This window comes from Pezoporus wallicus, unplaced genomic scaffold (assembly GCF_028554395.1).
Source record: "Pezoporus wallicus isolate ANWC-B61680 ecotype Strahan unplaced genomic scaffold, APGP_CSIRO_Pwel_v1 contig_6580, whole genome shotgun sequence".
Classification (NCBI taxonomy): Eukaryota; Metazoa; Chordata; class Aves; order Psittaciformes; family Psittacidae; genus Pezoporus; species Pezoporus wallicus.
The window spans coordinates 1,390,547-1,414,615 of record NW_026635844.1 but is presented as its reverse complement, the minus strand read 5'-3'; the positions used below and the strand labels follow the sequence as shown (position 1 = coordinate 1,414,615).

Sequence of the window (24,069 nt, the reverse complement as noted above, 5' to 3'; positions counted from 1 at the left end):
CCAGGAGGTTCCTCGATTGTGTAGAAGACAACTTCCTTCTGCAAGTAATAGAGGAGCCGACAAGGAGAGGTGCCATGCTTGACCTCGTGCTCACCAACAGGGAAGGGCTCGTTGGAAATGTGACACTCCAGGGCAGCCTTGGATGCAGCGATCACGAGATGCTCAAATTTGAGATCCTCAGGACAGTGAGAAGAGCGTGCAGCAAGCTCACTGCCCTGGACTTCAAAAGAGCAGACTTTGGCCTCTTCAGGAACCTGCTTAGTAAGGTTCCATGGGATATAGCCCTAGAGGGCAGGGGGGCCCAAGACTGTTGGTTGACATTCAAGTATCACCTGCTGCAAGCCCAGGAGTGTTGCATCCCAGCTAGAAGGAAGTGCAGCAGGAGGACCAGGAGACCTTCTTGGATGGATAAGGAGCTCCTGAGGAAAATTTGAAGGAAAAAAGAGGCTTATAAAAGGTGGAAGCAAGGACAGGTGGCCTCGAAAGAATACAGATAAGTTGTCTGGGAAGCTAGGGACCAGGTTGGGAAAGCTAAGGCCCAGTTAGAATGGCTAGGGATGTTAAGGATAACAGTAAGGGATTCTATAGGTTAATAATGAATAAGACAGACAAGGGAGAATGTAGGCCCCCTCCGAAAGCTATCATCAGAACTGGCTACCCTGGATTTGGAGAAGGTTGAGGTTCTCAATGACTCTTTGCCTTGGTCTTCACTGGCAAAGGCTCTGACCACACCACCTAAGTCTTGGAAGGCAGACGCAGGGACTGTTGGAACAAGTCCAGAGGAGGGCCACGAGGTCATCAGGGGACTGGAGCACCTTCTGTATGAAGTCAGGCTGAGAAAATAGGGGCTGTTCATCCTGGAGAAGAGAAGGCTGCATGGAGATCTCATAGCAGCCTTCCAGTATCTGAAGGGGGTCTATAGGGATGATAGGAAGAGACTCTTCATTAGGGACTGTAGTGATAGGACAAAGGGTAAGGGGTTAAAACTTAAACAGGGGAAGTTTAGATTGGATATAAGGAAGAAATGCTTTACTGTGATGGTGGTGAAGCACTGGAATGAGTTGCCCAGGATGGTTGTGAATGCTCCATCCCTGGAAGTGTTCAAGTCCAGGTTGGACAAAGCCTTGGGTGGCATGGTTTAATGGGAGGTGTCCCTGCCCATGTCAGGGGGGGTGGAAATAGATGATCTTAAGGTCCTTTCCAACCCTAACTATTCTATGATTCTACGGAAATGATTGAAGCTGCCTGGCTGATAAACTGAAGGAAGCACACAAATTAAGAGCAGTTTATCAAGTTTGTAGAACATAAGTTTCAGGAAAGATACAGCAAGAATTCATGATTGGTGCAATATTCCCTATTGATCAAAAGTGGTGGAGGTATGGAATCTGTTCTGAAATGGAGCAAGTGTGAAAAACTAAGAAACTTTTGGACAGCCTCAATCTTCTTCTTTCATGACATTTGCTTCTTTCTGCTTCGCTTCTTCACATTCTCTCCTCTAAGGGTTCATGTGAGAAGGGTTGCATGCATTCTGTCTATCTGTGGAAATGGAATATGAGGTTTGATAACTGGGAGAAGAGTCAAGGAATTTGTATAGAAAACCATGGCTGGCTAGGTAGGAATGCTTCCTCCGTCCCATTGCCTGCATTCCTGTCTGCCATGGCAAACTCATTTGGGCTGAGCAGCTTCAGAACATCAGCTGCACCAGTCTCTTCAATAAAGCTGCACTTTTATTTTGTGTCTCTTTGGAAACAATTTTTGAGAGGAAGGTTGTGGTGCATCTGAAGTGCAGAGGCTTTGGGGAGGCTGTGACTAATGTGCAGTGATCAATGAAAATAATTAATTACTAGCAGGAGGTTAAACTGAAGAAGATTAAGGCCACTCTACCTATATGAGATTTGGAAAAAGAAAATATTGGGAAAGCAGAGGAACTCAGTAGAAGATAGGAGGCTTGACCTTGGGGCTTCTTTGGGAAGACCAGAAAAGGTTTTATATGTGTGTGAGCCTGCATGCACATAGATAAAAGTACATGAATATAGGGCAATATAAGTGCTCAGGCTGTTAGTTACAAAAGGAGGTGGGGAGATCTGTTAATTTAAAAAAGGAAGAAACCTTTAAAATGACTGATGCTGATGGAAGTATCATTTGGCTCTTTGCCTCAGGTACTGGAGACACAAATCTACTATCAGCTAGATACTTGTGTATCTCAGCTGTAAGTTCTTAAACAGGTAAGGCAGCAATGAATACACAAGGATTTAAGTTAAATGTTGCAGATTTCCTTTAATGTCTTGGTATATCAAGTTATAAATAGCTGTTTTAAAAAGTGAGAATAAGAGAATGTGAATATATAGATATTCAGTTTTGCTTATAGTTAGAGTCAGATCTATAAAAAAGGAAAGGCAAGGCAAGAAAAAACAAGGCAAATTTAGTTTGAATGCACAGAACAGAAAAGAGGGAAAATATCCAGTCAAGTATGGTTTGCTTTTTTTTCATTCTGGAGTAATTTCTAAAGAAAATTACAGGAAACTTCATCATAAAATACATTAAAAGATATTGAAAAAAGCAGTAACGTTATGGTGCTGTCTGTAGCATTTGTTGAATGATCAGGGAGCTAGTTGACCTGGTTACTCTCTTCTGTTTTTGTATGTGACCATTTTATCTTTCATTTTTCTCAGCTCAAATCTGGGGGAAAAGAGAAAAATACCCCGTAACAAAAAATCCCTGAAGCTTTAGAATGCTGTATAGGTGTATGAAAAATGGAGTGTTCGTTTTCAGAGGGTGAATTGTTTAATGAAAGGATAAAATCCAGTTTAGGTAAAAGAAAGTCTATATATGTGCAAATACTAAGTATTTCATAGAAAGAGAAAAGCTCTTTAAACCTTGACCTTGTGTACTACCAGTAGATTCATGTGACTGAAGACCTGTAAGTCTATGCTTAGAAGATAATCTTTAACAATGCGTGACAGCACCTGCTCATACAAAACATCTCGGTTTTAATTTCACATGAGATACATTAAATTAGGAACAGCTGCATCTGTATTGATTATGCTAGGAGACAGATTTTAAAGATAACTTTTTTTTTGGTTTTAGTCTCATATTACTTTCAAATAAGACTCGCAGAATCACGAAATGAGTGAGGTTGGAAGGGACCTTTGGATGTCAGCTGGTCCAACAACCCCTGCTCAAACAGGACCATGCACAGCCAGTTGCCCAGAATCATGTCTAGATAGCTTCTGAGTATCTCTTAAGGATGGAGACTGTCTGTCTGGACAACCTGATTCAGTGCTTGGTCACCCTAACAAAAGCGTTTCCTGCTGTTAAGAGGGAACCTCCTGTATTTTCTGTCTGTGCCTGCTGCCTCTTGTCTGTCACTGAGCACCACTGAGAAGAGCCTGACTCTGTCCTCTTTGCACCTTCCCTTCAAGTATTTGTGTACATTCATGAGATCTTCCCCAAGCCTTCTCTTCTCCAGGTTAAACAATCCCCATAATCTTAGTCTTTCCTCATAGGAGAGGTGCTTCTGTCCCTTAATCATCTGCATGGCCCTTTGTTAGAAACTCTCCAGTATGTCCATGTCTGTCTTGCCTTGTGTAGTGTTGAACTGAACATGATAGGCATAGACTTACCAGGGCTTAGTAGAGAGAAAGGATCACCTCCCTTGACCCTGCTGGCAATGCATCCCAGGATATCATGAACTTCTTTGCAAGAAGGGCGCATTGCTGGCTCCTGTTCAACTTGGTGTACATCTGGCCTGCCAGGTCCTCTTATGGAAAGCTGTGTTCCAGCTGGGTGGCCAGCAGCCTATATTGGCACCTGGAGTTGCTCTACCCCAGGTGCAGGACTTCGCACTTCTTTTTGATTTTCTTAAGGGTTTTGTGTTCCTGTTTCTGCAGCCAGTTGAGGTGCGTTTTGATGTCAGCAGGGCCTTCTGGTATGTCAGCTACACCACCCAGTTTGATGTCAGCTGCAAATGCGCTGAGGGTACATGCTGCCCCATCATCCAGATCATCAATGAGGACGTTAAATGGTACAGGACCTATTCACCCTTGAGAGAGATCACTAGTTACTGGCCTCTAACTAGACTTTGTGCCACTGATCACAGTTCTTGGGGTTGGCTATTCAGCCAGTTTTCAACCCACCTCACTGTCTGCTTATCCAGCCTATACATCAAGAGTTTGTCTACTCTGTGTCAGATAACAGGATCTTATAGGAAACAGTGTCAAAGGCCTTACTGAATCCATGTGGACAGTAGTCGCTGCTTTCCTCTCATCTACCAGGCCAATCATTTCTTCATGGAAGTTTATCAAATTGGTCAAGCATAACTTCCCCTAGGTGAAGCCATGCTGAGTACTCCTGATGAATTTTTTGTCCATAACGTGCCTGGAAATGGTTTCCAGGATTAGCCGCTCTATCACCTTCCCAGGGACTGAGGTGAGGTGACTGGCCTGTGATTCCCTGAGTCCTCCTTCTTGCCCTTCTTGAAGGTATAAGTGATATTTGCTTTCCTCTAGTCTTGGACTCTTCTCTTGCCATGAATGATCAAAGGTTATTGAAAGTGTCTTTGCAAAAACGTATGTCGGCTCCCTCACAACTTCCAGGAGAATACTGTCAGGGCCATGGGTTTATGTTATGTCCAGTTTACCTGAGTATTTCCACACCTGATCCCTGTCCACCAAGAATGCATCTTCCTTGTTCCAACATTACTCTCTGGGACTTGGGATTCCTGAAGGCTGGTCTTGCTCGGAAAGACTGAGGCGAAGCAGGCAAAGCAAAGCCTTTTCCATGTCTGTGTAACCAGATCCCCTGTATCACTAGCAATGTGCCTACATTTTCCCTAGTCTTCCATTTGTCACCTGTGTACTTATAGAAGCTTTTCTTTTTGCCTTTGACATCCCTTAGGTGCATTTGAGCTTTGGCTTTTCTAACTTTGTTCCTTGGTGCTTGGATGTTTCTGTGTTCCTGTCAGATTACTTGTCCTTGCTTCCACCTTCTGTATGCTTCATTTTGTGTTTGAGTTTAGCTAGGAGCTCCTTGTTTATCCATGCAGGCCTCCTGGCATTTTTTCTTTTCCCACCACTCTTAAGCTCAGAGGAGGTGATATTTGAATATTAACAAGCTTTCTCAGGCCCCATTTCCATTGAGGACATCCCATGGGACACTTCAAAGCAGATCTTTGAAGAGGCCAAAGTCTGCTCTCCTGAAGTCCAGGGTTGTGAGCTTGCTTTTCACTCTTCTCCCTGCCTTCAAAATCCTGAATAAAATCATTTCATGGTCACTGCAGCCAAGGCTGCCTTTGACCTTCACATCCCAACAAGCCCTTCCTTTTTGGTGAGTATGAGATCCTGCAGACTACTTACTTCTCCTCACTGGTTCCTCTGTCGCTTGGAGGAGGAAGTTATCATCAACACACTCCAGAAACCACCTGGATTACTTGAAATGCTAATGCAAGTGGTGTTTATCTGAGATACTAATTTGTTCTTGTCAAAACTGAGGTGGTATTCCCATTACTCCAAGATTTGCCTGGAGAAGAGAAGGTGCATGGAGACATCATAGCAGTCTTCCAGTATCTGAAGGGAGCCTACAAGGGTGCCAGAGAGGGACTCTTCAGGGACTGTAGCAATAGGATAAGGGGTGATGGGTTTAAACTTCAACTGGGGAAGTTCAGGTTAGATATAAGGCAGAAGTTCTTTACAGTGAGGGTGGTGAGGCCCTGGCACAGGTTGCCCAAAGAAGTGGTGCTTGCTCCATCCCTGGCAGTGTTCAAGGCCAGGTTGAACAGAGCCTTGGGCAACATGGTCTAATGTGAGGCATCCATGCCCATGCAGAGGGGTTGGAACTTGATGATCTTAAGGTCCTTTCCAATCCAAACCATTCTGTGATTCTATGATTTCTAAGTGAGCTTTATACCAGCCCCTCTTAAGGAGCTTCACTTGATCCTGTTTCTATTGCCATTATTTGCTTATCAAAAATAACTGTATTAATTAACTTTTTATTCTTATCATACTGGCATTTTCAAATAAGTAAAAACTATAAAAATATATTAGTGTGTAATTCATATAATATATTGGAGAAAGAATAGAAATCAATTTCTACATAGATGTTCTAACATTATCTGTTCTCCCTAGGAGTAGGTGACTGCACCATCAGTATAAAAATGAATTAATGACAAAAGAAACTATATTTTACACATTTATATGTATGTTTGTATAAAATCTGAATGCAATGGGATGTGGATTTCATCATGTTATATAAAAGGAGCTGTGTATAACTTAAATTTGACTTCATCATTAGTGTTCCCCTATGTCTTGTTGAGGGTTTTTTTATGCTTCATATTGATATATCAGAATGTGTTGTAGGCTGCTGACTTTTCTACAGAATTAATCTTAACTTTGATCCCTTTTATCATACTGTGCAGGATTTCTGAAGAAAGCTAGTGGGGAGCTTTTAATAGGAGAAAGTAGAGCAAATGAAACCAGTGTGCTTCCTGAACAGTTACTTCAGGTAGAAGAGGTGAGTACGAAAAGAGTCGTGCACTTTGTAGGGGATTTTCTTTTGTCTGTGTCTCCAGTGTAGTCTGTCACCATGTTCATTGTAAACACCTATTGTCATAGTTTCATTATTTAGCTACTGTGATTAATTTTAGCTGCAAAGTCTCAGTTACAATGGAATGAAATCTTGCAGCATTCATGAAGAATTGGTTGTTATTTAAGATTTAATGATAGTATGGATTTAACATCAGAAATATGAGATACCTCATGACAAAACAGTAAAAAATGCCAAAGTATTATAGCTTTCTTCAGAATTAAATGCATTCTTAAATACAGCAGAATCTTAAAAAAAAATCTATAAAGTTCTTAGCATTTGATCATCGTGATCAAATAGGACTAAGTACTCACATAATGTCCAGTTTCTTTGATGCCAACAAACAGCTGTGTAGTAAGCACTATGCTTTGTAGAATGTATATGCAAGAGTAAGTACTAGTCTGGCTTACATTTGCTACTAAACACATTTTAATTTTTGAGGTTTTGGGACCTAAATGCTCTAAGAAGTCTGTTATTTTACATTAGTGGAATTTAATTTCCTAATGGCTCAATTTTAATGGTGAAATCACTTTTTAGAATGTATGCTGAATCAGTTTGTGAGACTAATGTTCCTATTACAGGTTGCAAAGAACAATATTTTTGAGAGAATTGAGCTTTACTTGACCCAAGATAAAAAAAAAAAAAAAAAAAAAAAGAAAGAAAGAGGGAATGAAAGAGTGGGCATCCATGGAAGTTGTCTCTGTGCTCGCTGGAGTTCATTTTCGGGAGGGAGAAAGAGAACGGAAGGAGAAGGCAACTTCTAAATTGGAGTAAGCTGGAAGGGCTTCACTTAATAGCCCTTCCTTGTCTTCCAATTTAGTATTAGAGCCACAATTCATTAGGAATCCTTTTATTCTTTTGTCCTACTATGTGTTTATGGTGGGCATCTTTACTGTATGTCTTATGTCACTAAAATATTTCTCTTACAGTGTTGCAACTCTCAATTTGCCACTTCCAGTAATGTTTAAGTCTGCTGTATGTCAGATAAGCAATGCAAATTAAGATTAGTGCAAAAGTAATAATGTCCTACTGTGTCTTCTTCTCACAACTGCTACATTTCAGATAACTTCAGAGGTCTCTATTTATAGAAGGCAGGGTACTGTTCTAAACCATAATAAAAGCCAGCATTGTCTCAAACCTAGAAATGTCTATTTAAACATTTTAATCTTTGCTAAATGCAGCTCTAGAAAAGTGATAACCAGTGTGGCTGTGTTAAAACCAGCTTCTTGAAAAGTTTTCAAGTTTTCCTTTAATATTCATGGTTAGTACCATCCACTTACTGCCTTGCAGTGAAAATTATTACAGGGTATACATTGCTGGATTACTTGTTAAACTGTTGAAAATGGTTATACTTGATTAAGCGCATTCTGTTAAAGATTATAAATGTAAAGATGAAGTATGGGTTTTAAAAAGCTGTCTTGTTTAAATGGAATCTTTTATAAATTTATTTCTTTAACATTTGCTGACAAATTTAATATTGTTATGCATCCTGGACTGCATCAAATGGAGCATGACCAGCAGGTCGAAGGAGGTGATCCTGCCCTCTCTCTCAGTGCCCACTCTGCTGTATTTTGTGCATACTCTGGAGTATTGTGTGCAGTTCTGGTGTCCTCAACATAAAATGGACATGGAACTGTTGGAACAAGTCCAGAGGAGGGCCACGAGGATGATCAGGGGACTGGAGCACCTCCCGTATGAAGATAGGCTGAGAAAGTTGGGGCTGTTCAGCCTGGAGAAGAGAAGGCTGCATGGAGACCTCATAGCAGCCTTCCAGTATCTGAAGGGGGCCTATAGGGATGCTGTGGAGGCACTCTTCATTAGGGACTGTAGTGATAGGACAAGGGGTAACGGGTTAAAACTTAAACAGGGGAAGTTTAGGTTGGATATAAGGAGGAAATTCTTTCCTGTAAGGGTGGTGAGGCACTGGAATGGGTTGCCCAGGTGTCCTGGTTTCAGCAGTCATTTTTCTCCTTCTTAGTAGCTGGTGCAGCGCTGTGTTTTGACTTTTGGCCTGGGAACAGAGCTGATAACACTGATGTTTTGGTTTGGCCAAGGACTTTGTGAGCCTCATGCTCTGCCAGAGAGGAGGGGAAGCCGGGAGGAAGCAGAGACAGGACACCTGACCCAAACTTACCAAAGCAGTATTCCATACCACAGCACATCATGCCCGGGATGTAACTGAGAGTTACCCAGAAGGGCTAGGGCACTGCAGGGTTGGACGAGGTATCAGTCGGTGCTCGGTCAGGTGGGGTGGGGCGAGTTATTGGTTGGCTGGTGGTGAGACGTTGTATTCTCTTCCCTTGTTATTTCCTTTATCATTGTTATTATTGGTGGTAGCAGTAGCGATTTGTGTTATACCTTAGTTGCTAAACTGTTCTTATCTCAACCCGTGGGAGTTGCATTCTTTTTGATTCTCTTCTCCATCCCTCCGGGAATAGGGGGAGGTCAAGAAGGAGGGGAAGTGAGTCAACAAGCTGTCTGGCTAGGGTTTAAACCACGATACCAGGGAAGTTGTTGAATGCTCCAATTCCTGGCGGTGTTCAAGGCCAGGTTGGACAGAGCCTTGGGTGACATGGTTTAGTGGGAGGTGTCCCTGCCCATGTCAGGGGGGTTGGAACTTGATGATTTTAAGGTCCTTTCCAACCCTAACTACTCTATGATTCTATGATTCTATGTTCACTTTTGTTGAGTGTATATACTACATCTAATATGATTTCAAGGCAAGCAAATTTTAAGTTACTCAGATGAATTTCAGAAGGTGACGGTGTCCTTTAGTTTAATTATGAATGTTTGTATAAGTTTCAGACAATAATAACACTCAGTAATGAATTTGGATTGATTTAATATAAATATGTGTTTCAGCCTATTTTGCTGAATTTTGGCTGGAGAAATGCATTTAAAGACCTTTCTTCTTCTGTGGCTCACTGTATAACAATAGCAATAGAGGATTTTTCAGCTAAAATTCTTCAACATGAGCAGAAAGAAGAGTTTTCAGCTGCAAGCTATGCAATGAGTCTTGTAAACAACCAGCAAATGAGGGAGTCCTGCAGAGCAGTCCAACAGGAGGAGCAACCAAAACGAATTGCTAAGGCAGGTATCAAAAGATCTGAAGTTTGAGAGGAGACAGAATGCCAAGGCTGTTTGCTGTCTACACTTTGAAGTACTTACAGTGCCATTAATATTCTATATCTTATATAAATGGAATTAAAAAGAAAGTGAGAGGCATTATAATATGAGGCTGAGCAGAGCTTTATACAATAGCCCATAGTCTTATACTTGAAAGAATTAACTTTTAAACTTTGCCGGCATGATTTTTTTCATCCAAAAAGTTCTAAAACATTCTGATTAGTATCAGCTCTGTTACCAAGTGGTTTGATGGGAAAATGCTGAAAGCTTTGAAGAGTAGCTATAAAGGGATTTCCTGTATTCCTATCTTTAGACATGCCATTTAACTAATCAGCATAACCAACAATATGGCCAAATTAGAGTTCCTGATTTGGCTGAAAGGTCATTTATGATGGTTAATTAAATTGTTTTTCTAAGGAGATATGTGTTTGAAATTTTGAGGATTTTTTTATTTAGTAAGCTTTGCAACTGTTCTAGCAAATTTTAAATACTGTTAATGAACATTTGCTCAAAAAGACACAAGCTTTGGGAGATAATTTTAGGGAGATCAATGTATGAATTTAGATGGAAATTATAAGTTTGTTTTCAAATTCAGTATTAAGAAATATGTGTATTTTCAAAAATAAATTGAGAAAATCATTTTTGTTTACAAGGAATTAATGTTATGCTTTGAATGTGCATCTCATGAAATCATGAACAAAATGAAGGCACTACTAGCAAAGATGTTTTTCTTTTTTTTCTCATCATATATTATGCAGCTTTCAAGCAAGAAGGAATGAAATAATAATTCATTTACTGCAGATAAACGCTTCACCCCTGTATAACAGAATGAAATGTTTTTAAAGCTGATTTCATATATTTATGCTTTATGCCAATTTCATTATTCAAGAATCTGACCCTAGTGTGTATAAATTAAACAGTGCTGTCAGAATACAAATAACAACGCCATGTTTATTTCTCTCAGTTTTGTTCTGACATCATGGAAGAACTTGACACATTACTTCCATTGGCTCTGGCATGCAGAGATGATTCCCTCCAGGAAATTAGAGCAAATTTTGTGGAGGCCTGTAGCAAAGTGGCAACAGCTGTCCTGGCAAGACTGGAGGAGAAGAGCAAAGACGTCCCCTCCAAAGCTCCCCTGCAAGACTTGTATGCTGCCCTTTCCACAGCAATATATGTCTCTCAGCATTTTACAGCGTATAGCAATTTAATGAGAGAAACAAGCAAAAAGTGAGTCCCTTTGTCTTATAATGGTTTAATTCAAACATAAATAATACAGGGCTTCTTTCCATTTTGGATGATACAGTATGGTGGTAGTTTTCCAAATTGCATCATATTTTTCAGCACAGTTACTGTGTGTGTTACTTACGGAAAGATCTGAATCAAAGCCGTTGATAATCTAAAGCATCTATTGCAAAACAAATTATTTGTATGTTTAAGATCTGCATTTGATTTGCAGATCTATATTTTTTATTTATTAAGCTTAAGTAAATAGGATTGTCCAGTGAACTGAATGTTCTTTGCTATCATATAAATAAAAGGCTAAGGCATTAATTTCCTTTTCTGACCTTTGCAATAGCTGAATTTTCATAAAATCTGTTTTAGCACATACCAATCTTAGAGGACAGTATAAATATACATTCCTGTGTTTTTACCTTATACCATCTGTATCCAAATAGGTGAAAAAATACATCCACTGTAGTTTTAGAATTAATTTTTTGTTGCACACAGAATAAAAATTGGAGATGATATGAAGTACTAGTGTAAATTCTATGTCAGTGTTTGCCCTGGGAGGCAATATAATTACATTTGCTCTGCTTTTAGGAGATTTTGCCTTAAGATACTAGGAATCTCTTCATTAGTCCATGTTTTTCTGACACATGTAATTTAAAAGCAGAAAATGGGAGGGACACCTGAACTGGTGCAGTTTTCAAGGAATGTAGGATTTCTAAGGGTTTGTCTGCACTGCTGAGCTGCTTTCCCTTTGATATTTTACTCTCTCCTGCATGAAATATATCTTTTTGAATGGGAAGTTTGAGCCAAAATATTGCTCAATAATTCTACGCATGTGTATTATGAAAGTTCCTTAGTACATGCCTACCAAAAGTAATCTCTGGACTCTCTTTATGTTTTTTTTTATCACACTCGATGCTGATGCAATTATGTTTCAATCCAGAATCTCCCAGTAACTGAATGACAAACATACTTTTATCTCAGAAAATAGAATGAATATATTTTTCAGTAATGTGGTTAAATGAGAACTTGGAGATGAGCAGAATATTTAAAGAGTTTGTGAAACAAAGACCAGATACTTTTCAAAAGTGAATATTAGTTTCAGCCTTCAAGACCAAGAGGAAATTAGTGATTGATAACTGGGGATTGTTACTTCCTATTGCACAGCCTTTCAATCTTTGCCTCTTTGATCATTCTCTCTAAACAGACCCCTGTCCCTCATGCCTGTCCAACAATATCAGGAATTCATCAGTGTTCTTCAGTTTCAAGTTACGAACTACTGTGTCAGAGTTTGTGCTACAAGCATTTTACAGGATGCTGAGAGCCACCACTGGGATGACTACAAAGCTTTTTATGAGGTGTGAGGTTAAGTTTATTGTGCCTCCCTTTTATAAAATGTGTTTTACTGGTTGCCAGCTCTCTAATTAATTAGAAGCATAAGATCAGCATTATTTTTACATAAAGATTATTGGATTTTACTGCTTTGAAATATATATTATTGCAGGCAAATGCCTCTGTAGGAATGATGTAGGAACACATAAGCATTTAAAGATAAGATAAATTGTTACGATGGAGTGTTTGTGTCATTTGCTTAATAAAATATTCTGTCAAGTTCAAGACATTTATACAGAACTCAAGAAGACATTGAGAAGTCATTTTAACTCTTCTTACAGAAAGCATGACATATGAAAACGAAAGCAGGTTTTCTCTTGAAAATTTTAAATCTCATTCTTTGCTTTTTTTCTTTTTTTTTTTAACTAGTTCCCCTTTTTACCTTTGGTAAGTGAAGACTATAACAAAGACAGACCATCAATATAGTTACTTTCATTATACAACAGTGTATTTCTGAGATAACCACTGCCATTTCATCTGCATTTTGAAGTCACAGATCTAGTCTTAAACAATAACCCTAACGATTCTGTGAAAAAAAAACCTGCTAAAAACCTCCTAATGATTCTCTGAAAAAAAACCATCAAGTGAATTAGCATTTATTGGGGTTTTTTCTTCATTCCATTCAAATGGAGACATAGGCTGACATATACTGTTTGAAATTATTTTCACTTAATTTCTGGATGAAGTGGAAGTGTTATATGTTTTTTTATCATGAATAACTGAGATCTCTTGGAGCCAACGTCCTTGTCTTCCTTATATCATTTGCTGTGTGAGAGGATTAAAGTGGTTTTGTTAACTGTTTTCTACAGCTCTTACATGAGAGAAAAGTCTGTGTGATGCATGTATTCTACAGATGTAATATAAAAGCTCCTGAGTCAGTGACAGAAATCTGTGCTAGACAGGTGTTGCAGACCTTAATATGCGTAATTACAAAAATGCCCACCTCTGAAGGATAAGTAAACAAGAATTTTACTTTTGTTTGAATGTGAGCACAGATGTCCTCAGTTGATCAGGTAAGAAATTTAGCAGCTTCTGGCAACTCAAAATTCATGACATGATCTTCACTTCACCATATGGTGCCATGTCCTGTTTATTAAGGGGCCAATAACTATTCACTGTGGAGGAAACCTAATTGTCAGAAATAGCTGTCCCAAGAAAAAAGGGTATAGTTTAGCTAAACATTTTTATCATCACTGGTCAGAACTGATGTGTGTAGAAAGGGATGAAGAAAGCTGGCATGTCAGCTCTGTATTGCTGGGATATAATTTTATGTCATCACTCTGTGCTTTTTATTGGGCCATGGACCATGGACCATTGCCCAAGAGTGGACCATGATCTGCTCAGGGTGCCTGCAAGAGACACAACGCTAACAAGCCACTACTTTCATTGTGCTCTTGTAGGCATCTCAAATGAAAGAGGTTGGTGTAAGACCTATTGATTGTTATGGAGGCAACAACCTACTGAAACTCCTAGCGGTGAGAGGTGGCTCCTTCTGAGGTCTAAGCTCTGCAGGAAGCGTGAGGCTCACAGAACAAGAGTAGCTTCAAGTCAGGTGCCAGAAGACTTTGCCACTCATCAAAAGCAGGCTCTGGTACAAGTGCCTCCTCCCTCAGTTGGAACATATCTTGCACTTTTGTGAGTTCCTCATTCTTGTCTTGCATACTTGATTACAATCAAAATGGCAATCTTACACTTGAAGAATGACATAAGTTACTCTTCTTTTTCCCCAATAATAGATGACTTTCAACTGGTATTAAAAAGAATATGTGATAGCCTTCCTTTCTGTACGCCACTAATGACATATTGATTAATAAGACTGCTAGAATTACTTGTGTAAGTCATCCAGGAAAAACCCAAACCCACTGAAAGACAAAGGGAAAGGAGGAAAGGGCAGGGGACAGTGTCTGTGTTTGATTACAGAGAACTGCAGTTTCCATATCCATTTATTAGTTTGTTTGTACAATGGTGATATCTGAGAAGAACAAGATTGGTAGCAAATGGTTATTACATTCTGTAAAAGAATTTGCTGCATTTTAAAAATAAGAATAAATAAAAAAATTAAAATATATTTTTGATTTTCATAACTAACTCAATGCGGGACCGGGATTAAAAGCCAAAAGACCAGTTATAATTAGAGGGTGAACACATTACTATTATAATCACTGTGAGATCACCAAAAGTTCTGAAAGCCTTTTAGGAGAGTTAAGAAGAGATTTTGTGAGATACAAGTAGTGAATTGATGGTGGTGTGAGATGTGAGCTGACCTCTGAGAGCAGTTCCTGTTCAACACTTGGAGTCTGAGCTGCCAGGGAGGGAAACTCTGGGCTCGGTACACTGAACACCCACTGTGTCACTGGCCAGCGTTCCAGCTTAGGCGTCCGAAGGGAGCCTTTAGTGTAGCAAACATCTGCTGTGGCTTTGAGAACTTACGTTTTCTAATAGTCAATGAATAAAGAATTGTCTGTTCAAACATAATATTGACTGGCTTATGCAATAAAGCACAGCTACTTGTTTCGTGATATGTAAACTAAATAAAAGTTCACATCTGTTTGTATAAAATGAAGCCTGCAAAAATAGCAGATGTTTACCAGTAGAAATGGCAACAAATTGAAAAACAGGTCAGAAAAGGAACGAATCTTATTTAGATCTTCAGTGACACTGTTGCTTCTGTGATAGAGGTACAATGTTAGAAAATGTGTATTGTTCAATTTACTGCTTTAGACTGAATAAAACAGAGAAAGTGAAGCATTTTGTGTTTAAGGTTAACTCACCAACATTCAGTAACTTAAAAAAAAAATAAATAGTCAGTTTAGAATTATATTTCTGGGTGCTAAGACTGCATTGGTTTTGAATTTATTTTTTTTTTTGTAAATTAACCGTTTTATGATTCTATGAACTAAATAAATTAGCTTCCATTAGGCATTCAAACTAATTATTTTTCACCTGGTAAATTTATTCTGTAACAGTTGTAATGTTTTTAGAAAGAAAGGCAAATGTTAGCAAAATGTCTGTGAGGTAGGGTTAGGGATTTATTTCTGGCAAGTTCTACTGGAACATACCCCAAGAATAGTCATGGTAATGTGTCTAAGAAACCCCACCTTACAGAAATATTTCAGCATTTGAATTATGTAAAGCTATGGAGTTATGAGTTGAGTTGTGAATTAAACTTGTACTTTTTCAGTATATCATGCTATAATAATGTAATTTTATTTCACACAAGAAAAACAGAAAATTATTTTAGTATGTCCATAATTTTATTATATCAATTTTTGAACAATATAAGACAATCCTATTTTACCTGTGTGGAAACACTTGTCAAGTGCTTCGTTGTTCAAAATACCAGAGTGATTTGGTTTGATTTCTCAGTTGAAATATGGTTAAAACAGTTATAAGATTCCCATGGTTGTAGGTATGAAGAAAAGTAGGCATATAATTTTGTCTTGAAACTTCTCTGTATTACATTTCTCTCTTCTGCTTTAGAGTTTGGTACTTCCCCTCTTTGTCATAATTTACCCGTTTTTAATATAAAATACGCTTTGATTATTATGGCAGAGATCCACTGAATAATGAAAACTCCCAATAATCTGTTCATGCGGTGTGTGTAAAAAAGCAAGACAGATTTTTTTTTTTTTTGCTTATTATTATTAGAGAATGCATATCAAATTCTTACAGTGTTTTAAAACTCATGGGGTTATTTTATATTTTTGATAATGCTAAAATATCAACAAATTCTTAAAATATTTCTCAACTCCATTGTAATTTTTCAAGTTAAGATTCAAGTCTTTGTTCTGACACAGCTTTATCATAATCATAGAATGGTTTCGGGTGGATCATATAGTTCTAACCCCCCATACTATGGGCAGAGAATAATAGAATCTTTTGAATAGATACTAGTTGAAATATTTAGATGTGATTTGAATCATGTACTGGGAGATGTTATGGATTAACCAATGTGAGTTTGACTCCTCTGTCTTTATCTCTGTATCATATTGGAGTGGTTCTGTATAAATAATGAAATATTAATACTGATGCTGATGCCTTCCTAGAAACTGTTTTGTTTCAATGAGTTGACATTATAAGATGAAAATTAATCTTACTAAAAAATTCTGAACATCTCTTATTATCATTTTAATTGTTCAGTTATATTTTTCTGCTCTCACTGCATTTCCATCATATATAATCGATGTTTTGTAATCATGGTTATGTGTAGCAATTATGAGTTTGTTGAAATAGGTATGCTTAAGTAATTTAAATTATTATTTTCTTTTGAGGACAAAGAAACTGCTATATTAAATTCCTCTGACTGTTATAGTCAGTACAGAATACTGTATGTGTTTTTAAACTAATCTTAAAACACAGTGGGTTTTGAGAATAGGTTAATTAAGGATATAAGAGGTAAATGCTGTAGTCTGGTTTTGTGGCAGAGCTCTAGTTTTGTAACTGAAATTGAACATGAGCTTTCTTGCTAATAAAGAAGTTTCACAACTTGTCAAGGACCACTTTTTGGTCATTATGTGCCTGAAACTTTTAATTTATTTTCTTTCAGATTGAATTAATTAGACTTACAGGAACTAAATTGACATTTGGAAGGTGTGTTTTTATTATTTATTGGTGGTTTTGCTAGGGGGAAAGATGCTCATTCTCTGTCCAGATGTGGCATTACTTCTGCTGTGCTCTTCATCATGATCTATGGACTATTCTACCCCCCAAGACAGCCCAGGAGATTCTTACAGATGTACTAGAGGAATCTTTGTCTATTCTGTCCTCCAGATATTGTCAGGCCTGTCCCAGTTACAAGAGAGCACCACAAATCAGGTAATGGTTGTATACTTAATACACGTTTTTAATGGATAAGTAAGTCTTAGTTTTCTGTTGCGCACTTTGTTGATTCAAATTTAAGTGTTAATGAACACAGCAGAGGGGATAGACACAGATTCTTACTTGGGCATCATTTGAATTCAATATATTTTGTGTATATCAGTATATTTGGTGGTCATACACTAAACTGGGCAGAATCAAAGACCTCTTTTGAACTCTTGGTGAAATGGTTCCATAAGCGGCTTACTTGGTTTGAAAGCCTCATGATAAACAGTGCACTGAGGAGTAGTGGCGCAACGGAAAATGTGGGCAGCATTGGCAGCATCAGGATTTGAAATCACTGATTCATGAAGAAAACTCCATGTGTTCCAATAGAATTTGGGTTTTCATAGGGTTTTTCAAGTGGAAGAGCTAGAAGGTCACATCAGAACATTTGCCAGAAAGAAGCCAGTGATACAGAAGGAGGGAGAAGAAAGAGGCTATTCCTTCTGTTGTTTTAGGAAGTATGAATGTGGAAGTTCTTGCTGGGATTCTTACAGTTTGCCAGAGAGGAGGGTCTCTTCAAGAAATACTAAAGCAGGTGTCTCCAGGTGGAAGCTTACCCTACCTCTGTCCTTTCTCTTTCTATGAAATGTTGTGTGTTAAATAAATTGGTGCATTTCCTATCTTGTCTGTTTATAGGAAATGAGACACACTCAGCAGACATATATTCTATTTTTGTATCTTTAGGTACAGAGAGTTTTCCTGGAAGATGCTATAAATTTCCTGGAAAGTAAAAATACCCTGAAATATGAAAAATATATATTGATATATTTTTTCTTAAATGTGGTATTAGTCAATTCTATATGAATTTGCTTAAAAATACTAAACAAGAAAGATTTTTTACATTGTCATTTTGTAGAGAAGCTGTTTTATTTAATAAGGCTATTCTTGAATTTGTCAGTAAGTAAATTGAATTATCCAGCCATCCACAATTGAAAAAATTCTTTTTAATTAAGATAATTCAATATATTTTTATCATAGAGGGTTTACGTATTCATTTATAATATGGTACTTTGGAGGGGGTCTTTTCTTCCAGTGGTTCTTGAAATATTAGGGATCTGATCTGCAGTATAGAGAAATGCATGTTTGCTTAGCTTTTCCAAAAATAAGATGAGCCTTACAAATGCAGATGATCACATATGCATCCATTGGCTTTTAGGTAATGAGGTACTTTTTTCACTCCAGCATCACGCCTACTGTGTATTTTCTGTTATCCATCTGCTTCCTATCTGTTGTATGTCAGCCTTTGAGATTATGTTGTTGTACTTTGGGTTCTTGGGGTTCTTGCTGTTGTTTAGGCCAGTATCCCATGATGCTCTGCCAGCCAGTATCAACAGCAGCACATTACTGACTCAGAAATGCTCCATGTCGTAATGTGTTGCTTGGCAGGTTAAGTTTTACAAATTGAAGATTTAGTTCACTTATCATTACTTTTTTTTGCACCAGCAGGATTAAAAAATAGTATGAACGTTCTAATTATACTTTTGTCATAAAGAAATGAAAATTTAATTGTATTCAGTTGTAGTTTAGAAAATAAGGTGCTTCTGCCTAATGGCATTGTCCTTTGAAAGAGGAAATTTCCAATTTTTTTTAAGTCTCCTCTTGACTAGTGTCAATAACAACTTTTCTGTGGCTGAATTTTTACAGTGTAGCTCATAATTCCTACATCACTGATGAAAGATGAAATTTGAAGTCCATGCTGTGATTTAGGTGTTTTATGTTGTCAGAGGAAAGCTCTACTTAACTGAAATTTACCACTCTCCTGATATCCCTAGTAATGTTATTTTCACTTTTTTCTTTATTTTTTTTTTCCCCCCTACAGAATTGATATTGCAGCAATTTTGATGTCCACTGAAGATATGCTCTGGTCAGTTTGCAGCTCTGTTAAGGAGTTTCTGAATCCACATGAAGTCAGAGATCTCAAGATCTATAAAATACATAGCCACTGCAATAGTCTACTGTCTGTGCTAGCTATTTTAACTTCACCACTGAAGAATTTGTATGAGTGAGTATGACTGAAACATTCAGTTTGAGATAAAATTGGTTCTTGAACTTGCATGGGTATATCTACGAGATGAGTAATGTGTTGAAATACAAATGCAATGCGTAGTGTTGACACATTTTTATAAGCTTCGGCTATTTCTTGATTTGGTCTTGAACTTCTCCTTACAAGCTTAGCTAAAGCACAATTATATCTTGTGGGATTTTATTAGCTTTGGATCAAGTCCTGTACTTCACATTTTGTCTGGTCATAATATAGAATGCAGTGAATATCTGGTTAGATTTCCGCTGTAACATAAATAGTAGAATTTCATTAATAATTACTGTTCTAAATTTGCAATTTACTGTTTAGTTAGGGGACGTGTTGGAAACGTTGTTATCTGTCTAAAAACGTTTACTACTATGGCATTAAAGCCTGTGGTATGGTTTTTCAAGGACTTAGTCACTTATACAATTGAAAAGATTTTCATCTTCATACTTAATAGTTCAGATTTAGTTACCTAGAGCTTCCAGGTGAATTAGAATGTTCTGCTGTCATCCCATAATAATTCTGTAAGTAATGAATGAGCTTTAACTCATCCATTTGGGTCCCTTCCAACCCAAACCATTCTCTGATCCTAAGATTCTATGATAAGAACTCTGCTGTAAATTTGGTATCATACAAACTGAGATCACAAATTAAGAAAAAACAACAAAACCCCAAACTAAGAAAGCCAAGTCCTATTCAACTGGATTTTAGTTATTATTCTAAACAAGAATATTCTAGGTGATACTGGTTATGCAAATAAGAGGGTGGCAACCTCTTGCAGTTAAGCTACTTTAAATATTTTTTGCCATGTGTGGGCTCTTTTCAGACTTTTCATTATTTGTAGGCTCTGAGGAGCATGCAGAAGTAGATTATAACTAGATGTTTGATCTTATAAAATGCAGGCTTATGAAAAAATAGTAATTAAAAAGGTGATTCATGAGCAGATTAGGTAGTCTTGCTGTGATGACAGTAATGGAGGCAGGAATGGACATTGTGGTAACTGTAACTTCCTCTGCTTCTTCATGAAAGCCCTTAGAATGATGAACTAAAACAAACATGTAGTACAGTCTGTTCCTTTAAGCTATTCTAGGCTTCTCCAGTAATCCATGTTGTTTACAGAGTCTCTATACCTGGAATGATTATAAAAACTGTGCTAACTTGAGAACTCAGTGAGTTTCAGAACAAAGTGCCAATGGAGAGAGTGAGGCAGCATATTTGTATTTTATGTAAAATGCTACAGACTAACAACTTGGTCATATAGGTTTCGTATTTAGGCATATAAATTTCAATATCATAATTTGATTTTCTAGAGATCAGGAACTTGACATGCACAGGATGTAGCAGCTCATTTAATTTACTACAAAGTACATGCTTTTGTGTAAGTAAAAAGGGGCATTTTTAATGAACTGTGAATTCAAAAGTTCTGTTTTCAAAACCTGTGAGACTTCACTGTCAAAACAGTTCTTTTATATTGTGTGTTTCATTACAGCCAATATTGTAAGTAACCTTAACCTAACCCACTGTCCAGATAAAAAGAAAAAACAGATTAACTTCTTGAATGATCATAATCCAGTTGGAAACACTTTCATATACTGAATTTCATGTTGAATTCCTAGCTCCATTGTTTACTGAGTTATGGGTAGTTCACCATGTTAAGAATCTATCAATAACAAATTTAGAAGCTCCTTATGATTTTAAAGGGAACTAATCCTTCATCAGTTCTCTTTACAATCACAGATATGTAATCAAAATTTCCATTGTTTAGCTTGACTCTGTATCTCTCAAAACATTTGTAAGATTAACTGGAATTTAAATAAAGATTTTTCTTTTAAATCTATCATGCTCACTTTTATTTTACTGCAGGGCCTAGATTTAAATTAATCTTTGGACTGCCAGCAAAAGTTTTCTGTAATCAGAAAACTGGTGAGGGCAGAACATTGTTTTCCAGGATTTGTCTAATATGATAAATAAAAAATTGTATGATAAATAAAATGATAAATATGATATGATAAATAAATTATGAGAAAGTTGTCTAACGTGATAGACAATAAAGTGACTGGTTCGTTTCCAGCTTACTAGAGATGCTCTATTATAAACTGTTGCTTCCAGAGAATTAAAATTATTCAAGATTCTTTATTATGTTATCAAAATGCAATGAAATAGTAAGGGTGCTGAAAAATTAATAATATCCTTAACATAAAATAAAGCGATTCTGGCTTTCTCCTTCCTAATTTTGTGATTTTGTGTTTTGCATTCTGCTGCCACTTAAAGTTTCTTTTATGTATGACAAGGCTTCTTAGACCCAGTCCTAAATTCACCCATGAATCTTGACTCATCAGTTTTTAATACTCACTCAGTTTTCTGTGCTTCATTTTCCTTCACTGTTCTCTGGCCTTCCTGAAATAGCTTTAGTGTAGTAGACTTGTTGGTTGAAAAGGGTTGGTGGAGGTCATCTAGTCCAGCCTCCTGCTCCAAGCAGCATAATCACCAAGAGTAGTCAGACATGACTGTGTTAGCTGACCCATGTAATCCTTTGGGACCTGAGATTTTACAGCCTCTCTGAGCAAACCAGTTCCATGGCTGCACTGCCTTGCTGCAGAGTATTGCTTAATATCTAGTGTGAACCTTCAAAGCTGCTGGCTATGACTTGCCGTATCTCACCAGCCCCTTCTCAGAAAAGCTTGTCAGTGTTGTCTGTGTAATTACTCTGGGTAGGCTGCCATTAGATGACTCAACCCTTTAGCTACCTCTTCACCAGTGTAAAGAAGACTAGATCCCTCAACCTTTCATCATAGATGATGCAGTCTAGTCCCTTCCAGTTTCATCACATCCTCCTTGAGCTGTAGGACCCACAGCTGGGAAAAATACATAGGGTAAGGCATCACAATCTTTAGTTTGCTTGCCATATTCCTTATACAGCCCAGTGTATGGTTTGCATTGCTTCTAGTAACAATATACTGCCTCATTTCAACACCCTGCTGCCTATAAACCCCAGGCTTGGGGTTGGGAAGGGTTGGTACTCAGGCAGTCTGTTCCTAGCCAAGGTTGTTATAATTCTGTTGCTGGAGCAAAAAAGTTGCATTTTATCTCAGTGAACTTTGTGAGTTTCTGTTGGCCCAGTCGTGCATGACTTGGCACTCTACCATTCGTTATGTTACCTACCATACCTGCTTTCCTCCGTTTAGTGACACCTGCAAATGTCCTAAATGTCTGTTGATGTCTGTCTGCTTTTGTCAAGGTTGCTGAAGAACCTCTTGAGCAACAGCAGTCTCCAGGATGTGTTCCCCAAAACTACTAGGTGTTGTTATTTTCTTGCTACTTACCCAAACCTCTGAAAAAAGGGAGAATTTTCATTCCTCAGAATTTCCAGTTATCATAGTCTTACTCACTGGCAAGGTTGTGAGTTACTCAGTTCAAGTAGCTGTGGTTTTTCTCAGTGGATCTAAGAGTTTCCATCCTGCTTGTGGATTCTGTAGGGCAATCCAATGCTGTTCTTCATTCATTATTTTTACAAAATTAAATCATCCAGAGGCAGGCTGGCAATATGCTGTACAACAGACCCATTTATGACTTCAGAAAAGAGACTGTCTTCTGCACCAGGTTGAGGGTTGCTCATATTGGAGCAGATACGTTCTTGTGGTTTGTTTTCTGTATTCTTTAGTCTTCTGTACTGAGTGGGAAATGACAATCTTTCTGTTAGGGAAGATACTAAGAGTAAGGTGGATGCACCTATTTATGTTTCCATGCTATGAATTATCATGTCTTACTTTCTCAGCAAGAAATCAGGTAAATTACTTGAATTATGAGAGAATAATTTTGAGATGCTATTGGTAAAATTGCTGTCTGTTGGGTAAAGATATCTGTCATTCAACTGTAATAACTGAAAATATTTCTCTTAATTTTAATGTATGATTTTTAATTCATGAAGTTGCTTTTTAGTCATGTTTATTCCTGATATAGAGCTAAATCATTTGAAGTCTCCAAGGAAATACCATTAGGATATATCTTGTTTGCATCTCATTTTTTCACACCTGCACTGAGGCTTACAAGATCAATTCTCACCTTGTCATACTCTACTGAAGAATGAAACTGGAAACTTGCTGTGGTATTAAATACTTTCACAGATGCCATCCGCTGCTTTGAGACTACAGGCAGCTGCTTTAACATAACTTGTAGTCAAAACAAATCTCCTACTAGCTATTATTATATGCCTGTTAGAAGAGTGGTTGAATTAAACTGTCTGGCACAGAGTTGGGTTTTCCTGACAGGAATTACACAGCCGGCAGTGGACACTGAGAAATGCTGGCACCAGAATTATCATATTAACATTAGACACTTAATTTTTTTATAGTATTTGAAGTTGTTCTAGTATTTCAAGTATTTTAAGGCCCTCAGATTATCTGTTTCAGTTAAAAATTTGGGTACAGGTTTTGTTATAAGCCTCAGAGTCCAAAAGCCTTCCCTGTTCTTGTACTTAGGAGACAGCTAAAAATCACACTAAGCAAGCTGCTTAAGCCCAGAAGTCTCTCAACACTTTAGACAATATCAGTAGAAAAGATGTAGACTTTTTTTATTAGGTTACTACCCAAACTGTATCTATCATGCTTTCTTGTAGGAAGTTTGCTTTATGCTTTACTATATTAAGAAAAATATTTCAGCAGATGAGAAACAGTAAAGTGAATGGTTTTTCTTTAATTTTCTCACAGTGTTTAAATTACTGTTTAAGATAATTATTCTGTAGTTCAGGTTCTCCCTTTGTCTATATTGCAATCTCTGGCTTATTTTTAATCTTCAGGTTTTCATGAATTCACAAAGAGCACAAATTCACCATGTGCTGCTAATCCTTATGC

At 37.6% G+C, this 24,069-nt stretch overlaps 1 protein-coding gene across 4 annotated transcripts in view; it reads left to right on the top strand.

Moving 5' to 3' along the window:
- Positions 1-24,069, top strand: part of KIAA0825 (KIAA0825 ortholog) — a 247,989-nt gene that overhangs the window by 81,329 nt on the left and 142,591 nt on the right. For 3 of the 4 annotated variants that reach the window (XM_057398372.1, XM_057398374.1, XM_057398373.1), the window contains 6 exons: positions 6,413-6,507; positions 9,442-9,669; positions 10,670-10,935; positions 12,146-12,296; positions 16,955-17,145; positions 19,013-19,195. In XM_057398372.1, coding sequence (XP_057254355.1) covers positions 6,413-6,507; positions 9,442-9,669; positions 10,670-10,935; positions 12,146-12,296; positions 16,955-17,145; positions 19,013-19,195 — 1,114 coding nt within the window. Of the gene's footprint in view, positions 1-6,412; positions 6,508-9,441; positions 9,670-10,669; positions 10,936-12,145; positions 12,297-13,730; positions 13,850-16,954; positions 17,146-19,012; positions 19,196-24,069 lie in introns of those variants that run through there. The other variant, XM_057398375.1, reaches the window with a different exon arrangement.